At 43.2% G+C, this 14,615-nt stretch overlaps 1 protein-coding gene across 1 annotated transcript in view; it reads left to right on the forward strand.

Moving 5' to 3' along the window:
* Positions 1–1,003: 1,003 nt before the first annotated feature.
* cpne5a (copine Va) overlaps positions 1,004–14,615 on the forward strand; it is an 86,262-nt gene continuing 72,650 nt past the window's right edge. Inside the window, exon 1 of the mRNA XM_080764256.1 lies at positions 1,004–1,359. Within this exon, the coding sequence (XP_080620382.1) occupies positions 1,247–1,359 (113 nt within the window). The 5' untranslated portion in view covers positions 1,004–1,246. The remainder of the gene's footprint in view (positions 1,360–14,615) is intronic.

The following is a 14,615-nucleotide window of genomic DNA, read 5'->3' on the forward strand; positions in this document are numbered from 1 at the left end:
CGCGTGAGGCATGTTAAATGACAATTTATTCGCCCGATATTTTGCATGCTACTGCTGTATTAATGTCCCGGACCGGCCCGCATGGAATACATACAAATAATAAATTATAATGTGTATAGGCCTATAATAAATGTCCCATTCTGTTATAATGAAACCCATGGGATCCAATCTACACGCAGTAGGTTACACCGCAAGCAATTACACTTAATCCAAATCCACAATTGGCTGATATTCAATAGGGAAATAATTGAACTGCCCTTTTCAGCTCGACATCTTTCATTCCTGTACTTTAACGCTCTGCATAACAGAAAGAGTAGGCACCTCCTGTAAAAGTGGCAATTTTGTCCAAAATGGAGAGAGATGGAGAGAGAGAGAGAGAGAGAGTGTGTGTGTGTGTGTGTGTGTGTGTGTGTGTGTGTGTGTGTGTGTGTGTGTGTGTGTGTGTGCGCGCACGCGCGGGCGGGCGGGCGCGTTTGCGTGCGTGCGTATGTGTATAAATATATTGGGAAAATGGTCTTTATGTAGGAGTATATAGGCTATAATTAAAACATTATTGAACATTTGACAATTGCTCCAAAGCTACAAAACCTATATGACTATATCCAATCATTTTAGGCATAAACAAGAAGTTGATGGGTAGGGTAGGCTACATTTAAGTCTGATAATGATTTTTTTTTAAATCGTGTATAATTATGTTCCTTTTTATCCTCCACAGTTTGGACAAAATAGCGATTTTTACATCGAGGTGCCCACTTTTCTTGTATCAGTTGTTGCTAATACCCCTCACACATAATAGCCTGCCAATCTGTAGCCAAACATCCCCAATTCCCCATAGAATCTGCATTGAACAACACAGCAGTCGCTAACTGCATGCAGAAGAATGCTGCTGTATTTCACACACTTGCAGTGGGAGGAGTTCTAAGCTTTTACTTTTCAAACGCCCCGGCCGCCGCCAGAACAGATCATCCCTTGCATGTATAGAGTCTAAAGTGAAGTTCGTGGCAGTGCTTGGTTATCATTCCACTGTCTGGTCTAAGCGAGCATCATCTCCAGTTAACTTTCTATAGCCTATACACAGCTAATGGAGAGTTAAGAGACTGGACATCCCTCATCTACTGCGCTTCGACTCATCTCTCTGCTCCGCGCGCCCGCGTTTTGCGGAGGGACTGGGAGTGATATTTAGGGAAGCACTCTTCTCGTGGCCAGGCTGTGTGAACAGGGGAGCTGGCCCGGGTCTCCCGCACGTATGATGGAAGGAGACGTTATGGACAAAGTGGAGGCGGTGGCGACCGTCTGTGACTTCGACCCTATCACAGGTAGCATACCGGCCACCAAAGTGGAGATCACCGTCTCCTGTAGGTAAGTGCGCTGCGCTGCCCCATTGTGCGTCTCAAATAATGTGGGAATGGTCCGTGCGCTTTGGATGCCTATGAGCATTATCGAGGAAAACTGATGCAGTTGGTAAATGGCCATAACTGTGTAAAGATATTCATGCGAGTTCCAAAAATCCACCGTGACCCATCCCCACGATGTTTTTAAGTAGAAAGCCAAGTATGGTGTGGCATCAAACTTTTACGCCATTATTTAAAAAAAGGTTTTCTTTTTTTCTCTCTCTCTCTCTCTCTCTATATATATATATATATAGTTTAGTTAGTTGCTGCGAGAGTGATATTTAGCATGCTGTCATATTGCCTGCATGGGAGTGTCAGTGTGTGCGTGATGTGCCTCGGCTGACATCGACTTTTGGAGAGTTTGTTTGCACGTGAGAAAGCTCCCTTGAGGCAAATGTGGCACATAATTAGCCGATTGAACCCTTCACTGAAAGTTATAGAAACACAAAAGACGATATAAGCATGATGGAAAAAGGCAAGCGAGTTAGCCTACTATATGGGTGGGGCGTGCTGCCGCTGGTTGCAGTCAAACCAGAGAATGTGTAGCAGATTGATTGTCAAAATTACTACGTCAATTCTAACACTATAGCCTTTATATTAAAATAACAATAATTTAAAAACCCAGCTGTGCTCATGCATGGGGAATTGATTACTCAAGTTAAAAAACAACAACAGCACAGATGATTCACTGAGTTTTAAATTACAATTAGATGATAATGATGGAGTGAAGGAGTCGCTGTTAAGAGACTTGAAATTTGCTTTCTGTGAACCTATATGCCTTAGCATCACCAATGTATGGTATGGTCTGGAATAGATGCTGGAGAGGGTGATGGTGGGGATGATGATGATGATGATGGTAGGCTGCTTAAGTGCTTATGGCTGTTTTGGGAAATGTTGTCACTTTGCTTTTTTGTTTTCCTTTCTTTATTGTTATTGTCATTGTGAACATTGATTGAAACGAAATAAAAGCTGTATGCTGCTACTACAGTAGGCTATATCTTATTCGGTTATCAATTGAGTACTGTATAGTGTATAATAGCCTACATCAGTATTTGTAATCTTTAACAATATCTTCCAGTCTACAGTTTTCTCTAGTGTTGCCAATGATGAATGCTGGTTTCAGTATACTGTGAGGTTATAAGGAATCTATATAATATACTGTGTCATATGGAGACATTTATCAGCCACCTGCATGTGCTCCCCATACCTCTCCACTTCAGCTCTCCTCTCTTGAATCTTTTACATCAGAGGTTTACAGGTGTAAAGGTTTTTTCCATGCGCTCTTCACCATTTTGTACCAATCTGTGAGAAAAGAGATAGAAGTAGTAGAGTGAGAGAAAAGGGAAAGAAATAGAAACAGATTAAATAAAACAGAAGAATATACACTACACATAGCTCATGTATGTAGCTCACAGCCTTTGTCTGATGACCAAAAGCCTAAAATCTCCCCCAAACAAGGGGGAAATCCCCTTTAGGCTAGCGGCTTTCCATGCGTGAGACCCGTAGCCTGACACTCAGCTTTAGCTTTTCAGTTCGTTTCATTCCATTATTCAGTCTGAAAGCCCTCTCATTGAAGTCGTTTTCTGAGGTAGGGGTGTGGCCAACGTGGGACTCTTCGGCGATTGGTTGATACCGGATCACCCCCATTGGTAAATGGTAAATGGTGCATTTATATAGCTCCTTTATCCAAGGCGCTTTACATAGATTGTGCATACATTCACCAATTCACACGCACGTTCATACACCGATGGCCGCAGAAACCATGCAAGGCACCAACCAGCACATCAGGAGCAATTAGGGGTTCAGAATCTTTCTCAAGGACACCTCGACACTAACTCTGGGGGAGCCCGGGTTCGAACTGGCAACCTTGAGGTTCCCATCCAGCCACGTCATAGATAATGTTTTATCTATGTTTTTAACCCTAGCATCCCCATAATGGGAAAGATAGCAGGTCTACAAGCTCACAACATTGTGAGGTTGTTGTTGTTGTGTTGTTGTTTTTCCATGTCGTTTTCCATACAACGGCGGAGAGCTTTGTTGTTTCCAGTACATGTCACGAGGCTTTGTTTTTGTTCTCGTTTCCTTAGAAGGTTGCTTGATTGTTGCATGGTTGATGGCCTCAGGCTGTGTTGCATGAGTAGACCCTTTCCTTCCATGAATTCCTCCACAAAAAACAAAGCCTTGCTTTAGGGTACAGTTTAATATCCTCTAGAAACATGAATTCATGAAAGATGCGTCATTTCCAGGATCGTTTGGGCTTCCTGGAGATTGCTTGCTCAAATGCTACACCCTGAGGATGCCTCGAAAAACGATTAGGCAGCTCACCAGCTGAACTGGACTAAATATGCATGAAAAGTACACGTACACACACACACACACACACACACACACACACACACACACACACACACACACACACACACACACACACACACACACACACACACATACATACATACACACACAAACCCTATTTTATACTTTTTGGGAACATTTGGAGAAATGTTTCATTGCGGAAATGTTTGAATACGTTTGCATACGTTTGCTTTGAACATAAATATATCCAATCTGTGGCCAAATACATAATTAAATACAAATATATTTTTGGGGGTCCTTGACATGAAAATGCTTGAGAACCACTGCCCGGGTTCTGTTTGCTCTGTCCAGTTGTAATGATCAGAAACACTGTTAATGTGGGTGAGAGCAACAACATCACAGCCCTGTGTAATTGATTTAGTAAGGCTGAGAGCTCTCAGATTGCCGCGTACGTGGAATTGAATTGCAGCATGCACTCCTACAGGCATTCTCATAACGCAGTGCTGTTATTGCAGAAAGCCTCTCTATACAAACAGGAGAGGCCGACACAGACACCTCTGTATGAAAACAACAAGTGCGAATCTCTGTGATAGCACATTGTTTCTGCTCTGTGAGTTTGATTGGTTGGGATCACGGGTCAGCCGGTGAGATGAGTCTCAGAACGTGTGCTTCCCATCAGAGAAGGGTGCATGCCAAGTTGCCAACTTACAGCAGTGTTAAGGTGCCTGCTTGAGAGAAACCAGAGTGGTTTCTAGGCCCTCAGAAATAATGTCATTGACATTGAATACAGCTCATTGGGTCTTGGAAAGTGGTTATGGACCCGTGGCACATTTAAAGGCTCCATAGCCATGGGTAAAGTGTCAGTAATGAGTATTTTCAGTGGTTGATAGTTTAGTAGCTCTTTTGAATATTTCATAAGCTGGATCATGCCAAAACGACGCGCAAATTAAGTAGTCACTGTGAATCCAGCTGGATTTCAGATGATGCCCTTTTTATATCTCGGTGTACCAGCCTGTCTTACTGTTCCAATGTAAAATGACTTGAGGGAAACTGGGAATTCTCTTGGTCCAAATAGCCACTGAGAAAGACCATTTCTGTTCTGTCATTGTTAATCAATGGTAGAAAATTCAGATTGACAAAATACAACAAAGCCCCAGGATGGCTGATGCTTGTTTCATAATACTGTGATAAGATTATGTTCTCTCAAAGAGCCAAGCCCAGAGCTTAAGTCATCATCTGTAGCTAGTGGCAGAAAAACAACAGTACCTCTGTGACCACCGAGCAACACATTTTATTGATAGACTCGACACAAAAAACTCAAAAGTTAAAAAGAGAGAAAAGCCTTTATTAAATTAAAAAGGCAACTGCCAGCATGTTTCGACCATTAACTGGTCTTCATCAGGGCGAGAATGAAGAACATCACCAAACACACTCATTATATAGCAACAAGAAACACAGCTCTGCGATGAGACAATTAGCAGGTGTCAGAGTCATGTGAGTGCCAATCAGTTAATACCTCTGTAATTACATTGATATGCATATAAAGGAACTCAATCTACCCCTGACGCCACACGTGTGTGTGTGACAGCATACAGCACAACATAGTGTCATGTCACAACAAGGGAGGAGAAGTTATAACTTTGAATTCTCCCTGACTTGACAGTGAAAGCAAGTCACTTACATTTGGAAACAGGGCGGACTACTGTAAATCAAAGAGATCAAAAGCAAACTACTTTTGTAGTGCTGTGCATCTCCTGCCAAATTCTCCCCCTCTACACTGTGCTCTATAGTCTAGTCTGTATCCCATTCCCATCCGACAACCCGAGTTTAGACATTTCCCATTGCCTGGACACCATCAGAGCAATGTGATTATGTGAAGACATTGCTTATTGTTTACTCTCTCTTTCTATTATGGTTAGATGCTAATGCTGCCCCATCCTCCATTGTTTCCACACCATTGCCTCTGAGCTCGGCGTTCCCATTCATTTGGAGTGACAGATTGGTTAGAGTACCACTGCACCAATCAATGGATTCGATGGCGTGCGGGTTTAAGTCAACTGGGAAATGCTTTTAGTCCCTTGATATTCATTACCTGATGCAACACCCAGCCAAGATCACATAGGTCACATCACGTCCAGACTGTCTCACAATACTGGACCGTCCAGTATTCTGTGACAAATGGCTGCAGGGGACGATTCCTGCACATCCCTTCACACAAGGCTCCTGATTGCTACTCTCTCTGGCCAATCAGGACTCATGTCGTGTGTCAATCAATATAGGGGTCGTAATGAAAGCATGGCGGTGATTAGACATGGTGCGCTGTAGTTTTATAATTTTATGTCAAAAAACTTTTTTGGAGCAGAGGAATTATACAATTCCACCTGGTTAACCAACCTGGTGTTTATTTGACTGTGACATTGTGACAAATTGTGTGCAGTTGGGCGTGTTTAGCACCACAATGTATCTCAGGTTTTACTACTCCAGTTCCTGTGACCTGGTTTCTTGAGCGTCTTTGTGTTTTTGTGCTGGGAGGAACCGAGTTTGAACGGAACTGGTTTGCATTGTGCATAAAATATTAATTGAAAATCTCTCTGTGTAAGATAGTGAGATTTCAATTTGAAAATGTTCTACTAAGCCACATATTCTTCACATACCCTGTTCTCAGTTAAGACTGACCCCAGGCAGACTCACAGCTTTTATCTCCCGGGAGTGTGTGATGTGGCACATACGTTTTCTGTGTGTGTGTGTGTGTGTGTGTGTGTGTGTGTGTGTGTGTGTGTGTGTGTGTGTGTGTGTGTGTGTGTGTGTGTGTGTGTGTGTGTGTGTGTGGCGTGCGTGCGTGCGCGCGAGCGAGAGAGAGAGAGAGAGGCACGAAGGCGCCAGGAGGGAGTAGATCCTTTCCAATTTTGGGAATGTTAGGATTGCACCAGGCAAGTCCTCGATGAAGCGAATAATTATGCATGAACCCCTTAAACTGTGAAAATATATTCGGATGAGAGAGATGTGGCCTGTGTCAGTGTTATTAATACATCTCATTTGGGATGTACAGTATAGCAGAGTGGTGCAGTCATGTCAGTGGGCTGTTAACATGTGCTGCATGTCATGCCTCATTGGCCACTGCAGTTCGTTGGAGCAATGTGTCTGCAAAAGGGGGCGAAAGTGTGCAGGAAGTGCTGAAGGCACGCTGCGTCGCTGCCCAAGTGGCGTCACTCGTGCGACTCCTCCATGTCAATCTCTGCCACTCAAGTGACTACTGGCCAATCACAGTGCATCTTTTGCGGGACTTCTGTCACGCACGCGGAAGCGTGGCAAGCTTCCGCTCATTCTTCCGCTATGCTGCGTTGCAAGTAATTTAGTGGGTGATTGGCTCAGCGTTTAAACAATCAAACTTATAATGCACCCAGTCTCCCTTGAGAAAGGACATTGTAGTGGATCCCAGGTCTATAGGTGACCACACCACGATCACCATGTTCATGACATCAAACAGGTCACCTCCTATAAATATCTAGGAGTGCAGTTAGTGGACATGGATTGTGATATAAGTATGTGTGCAAAAGTACACCAACGCCTTCATTTTCTCCGTAGGCTCAGACGTTTTTGTGTAAGTAGAAACATAATGCTGATCTTCTATAGAGCTAGTATAGAGTCAATTCTAAGGTATGGTATCACCATCACCAGTTGGTTTGGAAACCTAACTGTAAAATACAAATCTGAGATCCTTAGATTAGCCAAAATGGCAGGGAAGATTATGGCTATGTCTACACCTCCGATCACCCCCCGGTCATCTTTGAGCAGGCCACCATTGGACAGGTTAAGAAAATTGTGTCCGACCCCTCCCATGTACTATACCCTGAGTATCGGCTAATGCCATCAGGTAGGAGGTACGAGGTCCATGCGTGCAAATATAATGGGTACAAGCATTCCTTTGTCCCTCTGTCAATCACACTCCTTAACAGAGTCCTTGCAGAGGGCAGACAGGGTAGGGGTCGAAGGTTATGAGGTGATGTTCTTCCTCTTTTGCACTAGGTACGTATGTTGGTGTGTGGTTTTTTTAAGGTTGTACGGGTCACTGTGTGCCTTTGTTGTCTTGTATTGTATTGTATTGTATTGTATTGTATTGTATTGTATTGTATCTGTATGCTGCAGGGCGGGTCCTTGGGGTCCAAGACAAATTTCTCCCTTGGGAGACAAAATAAAGAAACCTTGAAAGACCTACAATAAATGTTTTAATGAATTCTATAACAGAATCGATGCCAACCTCTTGCCATTGTGATAATTTAAAACGCAGAGCTGGCTACTAAAAGCTGGGCACAATTCGTTATTTTTTTCTCAAATAAGTTTTGATTAAGAACAGGTTATAAATGATTATATAATTGGTACAGTATACAGTATATTTTTTCCTTTTATGAAAAACAAAAAGAAGAAAGGAAAGAAAAAACAAACAAAAAGAAAACCCTCAGTCCCTCACATCCATACTGCTCAGTGACACCGCATATAATAAAATAGCAAGATGATGACATTGTTATGGAAAACAATATCTGAAATGATGATATACAGTCAACCACATCAGTGGTATCCTGTCCATGAAGTGCTTCTACTCAAATAACGGACATGGGGTAGCCAAACCTTATCAAATTGTCTCTCTTACAATCCATTCATACCTTATACTCTGGCCATGAAAGACACTACACGTTCAACCTGGCTTCCCTATTTTGGGCATATCATTAGAGGCAACATTACGGAAATGTCAGAAATACATATACTTTATATTTTATACAAAATGTTCAAAAATACCAGATCTACAAACTAGATCAAGATCTACGCAATGGAATGGAATGGATATTATTCTTATATCAAACTTGTAAGTCGCTCTGAATATGAGCGTCTGCTAAATTCCCAAATTGCGGTTACCATGGTACAGGATAGTCTGTATGAGTTCATGCTCATTACAATTAATTTATCTCCCACGTTTTCTTCATTTCTCTCACCTACAAGGCTCCACATGGGCCCATGCCATGCCAACACCAATTACACACTTTTCTTCTCTATTTCCTTCATGTTGTGCATGCTCGCTGCTATCTCATTACCCCCCTGCGTGTGTGTGTGTGTGTGTGTGTGTGTGTGTGTGTGTGTGTGTGTGTGTGTGTCCACGTGTGTCCGTGTGTGTCCGTGTGTCCGCGTGTGTCCGTGTGTGTCCGTGTACAGTAGGTGTATACAGTATATACACATGAACTGTACTTGTGAATATTGTATATCTACAGTTTGGATGTTTTCAGAGAGTGAGATGAAGCCAAATAGGCGTGAATTCACCAGGTAAAGTGGAAAGTCCTCCATATGAGTAGTAACTGTTGCAGTGTGTGCAGATCTCCCTCAGCTCTGCTCCTCACAGAAGCCCATCTCCACACAAACCCTGAGCTGCCAATGTGTGCAATTAGCAGTGATATTATTTCCAGTCCAAACATTAGTCACACACAGCCATATAGTGGAGTTGGCCTCAGGGAGTCGTTGCATATATTATATATATATATATATGCTACGACTCCCTTAGACTAGCTGTGTGTGTGAGCGCGTGTGAGAGCGTGTGTGCATTGTTATTTTCTCTACCAACAGTGGGAGGCTGGGGGGGGGGGCGGTTTGATCACTTGGATTCTGACACTGCTTTATAAAGATGGGCACCCAGGGAGAGCTCTGCTGCAGGTATGTAAACCTACAGAGGGTGAACAGAAATGGAATTATTAAACAGATGGAGGAAAAAGAGACACCTGGCGCCATCACGGTGAAGGTCAGCAGATGGCTCTGTCACTAATAAGGGGCCAGATTGCGTGCTATGAGCTTGATTGGATGAGAGGTCATGAGATTGAGACAAAAGCTACATCCTTCTGCATCTCCCTTCACCACCGTGGTGCTTCACAGATAGACAACATTCAGATAGGGATTGTTACCTACACTGGTATGCAGGGTGGGGAATTTCATCAGCTCTAAAAATGTTATTGTTAGCTATGCAAGCAGCAGGGTTATAATTGTTGAACGGTGCCTCCGCTCCATTACGCAGCTATGTGTGTCCCCACGTACAGTATGTACAGTACATACGTGTCTGTCTCTGTGTCTGTCCAAGCACAGAAAGCTGCAACTCTGTCATTTCTCCACCATTTTGGACGTGGGAAGGCTTGCCGGATCTAGGCCGGCCCCCTGGGTGCGTTCCTGGGGGTCTGGATGTTCCGGGGACCCCTGGGGACCACCACACGCTAACTGTCATTTCTCGAAGATTTTTCCCAAAAATGTACAGTACAGAGCACAGTACACTACAATACAGAACAGAGTACAGTACAGTACAGTACAGTACAGTACAGTACAGTACAGTACAGTACAGTACAGTACAGTACAGTACAGTACAGTACAGTACAGTACAGTACAGTACAGTGATTTTACAATTAACTGATTTTTAAGATATATTTTGGAGATTTTTGATGCCTTTATTGATAATAGACAGTAAGTAGTGTGACTGTCTACTACAGTGTGAAATGGGGAGAGAGAGATGGGGGGTGACACACAGCAAAGGTCGTCGGGATCGGGACTCGAGCCTGTGGCACGCTGTCAGGCTGGATTACCAGCCTAGGTGCCTGGACCGCTAGGCCGGCCCAGGCCAAGCAGCAAGGTACAAAGGCTATTACTTTATTCTTCGGTTGTGAGCTTGTAGATCGACTTAAACTGATCTTCGGCCCGTCCCTCCTAACGCTTTACTCTCAAACAAGCTATCTTAAACCACTGGCTGATTTGTCGTAGCATTTGCTGCTGTGTGCACCTTCATGTTACATGGAGGATTAACCCCTACTGTCCCCATGGCCTTTCCTCAAAATGTCTCCCTGGAGGATGATGATTTACTGTAGTGCTGCCACTGTCCAAAATGCCAACTTTGCACACAGGATATCTGAGTCTCACTCACTAACTCATTCAGTGCCACAGTATGACGCCTGATGACGCCTTTCCCGTGACGCCCTCGTTGCCATGGGCGCCTGATGACGCCTTTTGGGATTTATTATTATTATTATTTTTTTTAACTTTATCCAGATTAGGGATGGCCAAATGGAAAGATTGTATTAACCGGTTACCGCCAGGACTTGCCGGCTAATTAACCGTTAGCCGTTAAGAAAAAAAAGCGCTGTTTTGCGCATAAAAAATTGACAAATACACCGTTTACACGCGGCCTGCTGTCAATCAGTGCACTAGTGCGTTGGCTACAGTCTTCTATACGGACACATCACACATGTATCGCGGACCGATCAGGAAGGATTAGGGAGAGAGAGAGAGAAAGAAAGACGTGTTGAGAGAGCGTCTCTCTAACGCGCGCGAGAGAGAGAGAGAGAGAGAGAGAGAGAGAGAGAGAGAACGTCTGAGAGAGAGAGAGAGAGAGGGGGGGTCCCGTTAGCAACAAGCTAACAGCATACCGGACCCGGTACGTTCGTTCTATGATCCAAAAAACGACAGAGCGATCTGCCGTTTAATGAACCAAGTTAACGTTCGTTGCACGAAGGGCAGATCTGCGGGCGCGCAATGCTGTGTGTGTGTTCGTCTTTTTTTCTTTTTCCCTCCTGCTTCCACAGTCCACTACATGCAGTTGTTTTGGTGTTTTTGTTTTGGGGGAAGTAAGTCACGGCACATGCGTGGTTGCACTGACAGTAAAGGTGGAAAGAGGGGGGGTGTATGTGTGTGTGTGTGTGTGTGTGTGCGCTTGGTGCTTTGGCCGCGGTGCCCGCTCTCGGCGCTTCAAAATAAAAAATATATTTTTTTATCGGTGAACCATTAGCCGTTAGTGTTGTCGGTAAACAAATTAATAAACGGCTAACGGCTAACGGCTATCGGTTGGACAACCCTAATCCAGATTACGAAAATTACTCTAATCTGGTGTTCAGGTGATGATATGCAATTATGCACATTACATGCACAATATAATTACAAATTATTTATTTTATTTATAATGGGCTTCGGTGGCAACGAGGGCCAAAACTGGTATCCACCTGGTGGCACTGGACTAGGGTTACTAGGCGTGATCAATGCGATTTGGCTATTCTGAGTGGCCAAAGAGCATTGACCACGCCTCCAGGTCTTTAGTTAAGTAATAAGACCTGGTACTTATGTGTGATATATTTAAATGTTTGTTTCTGTTGATTGTATGTTAATCTGTATATTTATTTATGCCCTTGAAGGGTTCTATGTTGATGCATAACACTGTATATTTTGTAATTATAGTTTGTAATGTGAATTAAGATCATGTAAACAGTGAGGTTCTCATGTAAGCCCCTCTAGGGTTTCTGACCTCACCGTGCACAACAACTAGCTGTCGATTTTCCCTTGGAAAGAACTAGCATAATATGCATAATGTACAGTATAGAATAGATGTACTGTTGTGCAAAACCAAATACATCAAATGAATCAGAATCCTACATGTATGCTCTGCTTCTGGGGGCTTTGTGATCTCAGACTCTGGGATTGTAAACATGTTAGCACAGTAGACCAAAGTACTGTGCATCGCTCCAGCTTGGCTTTCTGATCCCAATGCGTCATGTGATGTTCTTTAAAAGCATACTCCTGGCATCAGACTTTTCTGGCCCCATAGTGTGTGAGGGTAGGTAGTCCATTAGTCAGAGTGGAGGAGTAAGGGATGGGTCGATCAGGACAGAAACTGAGAATAGTTAGTTGCAAGGAAGCTCAAAATTGTATCCAATCTTTCTCTCTTTGCTCCAAAAGAGAAATAATTTTACACACAGAGTTAAAGTAAGAGCAAAGACACTGAACTCCTAATTGCTCCTGATGTGCTGGTTGGTGCCTTGCATGGTTTCCACCGCCATCAGTGTGTAAATGGGTGAATGTAATGCACGATCTCTGTAAAGCGCCTTGGATAAAGGCGCTATATAAATGCACCATTTACCAATTGTCTGGAATTGATAGAGAGCCAAATAGCCATAATTAATTTTGTGCCACTTTTCAATGAGCCTCAGATCACAATGACTTGAATTATGGTCTTATCTTTTTTAGAGTCAGCTGTGGTGAGGAAGAGATTATTTCAGGGATGGCAGATTGATTGTCCTTTTGTCTATGAGGTTGACAGTGTGCCCTTGTGCTACACAGCATAGCATGGTTCTACAGCCCTATTATTAACAAAGCAGGTTACAGGTATATAGTTTGGCTCAGTGGCCTTGTAGTTAGTGTCTGCCATGAGATTGAGAAGTCATACCAAAGAAAGAGTATAAAATGTGTTAACCAATTCAACGCCTTCTTGCTTGGCAGTTGGCACTCAGCATCAAGGGCTGGAGGGCGTTAGGTCATGTCATGCTAGCGATATGTCCAGGGGGCGTACTGCCTAACACTAAGGAAACAGGAGACAGGCGCCTGACATGGCTCTTACAATATGTAGTTTGGCGCCTAGTACTGTATATGTTACAGCTAGTGCAGCAGTGCTATAGATTACAACTGGAAATCAATCAAATTAGATCACTCTACAGACGACACGCTGACACGGCACTAGAGTGACGCTGCACCATATGCACCATATCAGATATAGGTATGATCTCCACATCAGTAAAATGGTGTATTTTTATTGTGCATTACATTCATCCATTCACACACACATTCATACACAGATGACAGAGGAAACCATGCAAGGCACCAACCTGCACATCGGGAGCAATTAAGGGGTCAGTGTCTTGCTCAAGGACACTTCAACACTAACTCTTGGGGAGCCCGTGTTCGAACTGGCAACCTTGCAGTTTCAATCCGGCCACTCTACCCTGAGTCACTGCTTTATTCTATTGAACTCACAGGTTTGTAGTCAATCTGACCAAACAGATTCACAGCCACAACGTAGCGGTGTGGTAAAATACTATGGCACATACAGTATTCACAGTACATTCTGTTTTGTGTCGTGTGAAGATTAAGTAGGGGGAAGGTGATGGACAAGTTAATTGGCTGAGTTTAATGGATGCCACAATGTAAGGTGGATGAGAGGAGACAGTTATTCACGGATGGATTTGTTGTCTCCAGTGATAATTACAGTGACAATGTTCCAGCTACAGTCAGGTCTGCCCTGGGCTAAATGCCATAACCCAAATTAAGCTGCGTTTCAGACCCCTTACTCACATCCCACACATGGACGATATTGGACATTGTGTATCGCTACATGAATGATGGCTTCTTACTTGACTTTATATGAGACACTGAGTCTCATATATATTCATGGAAATCATCCTGTTCCCTAAGGGAATGAGGATTGTTGTGTTCTGTATGTGATTTATTTATTGACATTGTTCGGAACAGGAAATCCAATGGGGAACAATTTTATCCGGTTTTGGTTTATGCTGATATGCTAATGAGGGTGGTGAAGCAATCATATTTAATGTCACTCCTTCTGAAACTTTAGATATGCCTGACCGTGCACCGTGCATACGTGGCACTACTTCGAAAGATTCATTTTAAAATGTGATATCTGATTTATTACACAGTATACTGTCAAGCCAGCGAGAATAGATTTGAAAGAGAGAGGATGACATATATCAGTGGATTGAATCCTGTGACACTGTGAATACATCACAGTATGCATACTAGACCCAAGAACTACATGAATGTTTCCATGGCAGCATGAGGTACAGTACGACGGCAAATATACATACTAGCACATGTTCTTAAAAGCTCACGAAAAATGATGGCTAATCATCACGATACACTTCACTCTTCACTGTACACAAGAGAATCCTTAGTTCTAGCTAGTTCAATTCTGGACGTCCACTAAGGATTTAGCTGTAAATAAACGTTGAATGAATTTTTTCACCACAATTAAATGTTGATGGTGCAGGTGCTCCTGGTTGGAATGCAATCAATGCACTGAATGGGACATGATCACGTTTATTCAGACCA

The sequence above is a fragment of the Protomyctophum bolini genome (assembly GCF_963924005.1).
Source record: "Protomyctophum bolini genome assembly, chromosome: 5".
In the NCBI taxonomy this organism is placed as follows: domain Eukaryota; kingdom Metazoa; phylum Chordata; class Actinopteri; order Myctophiformes; family Myctophidae; genus Protomyctophum; species Protomyctophum bolini.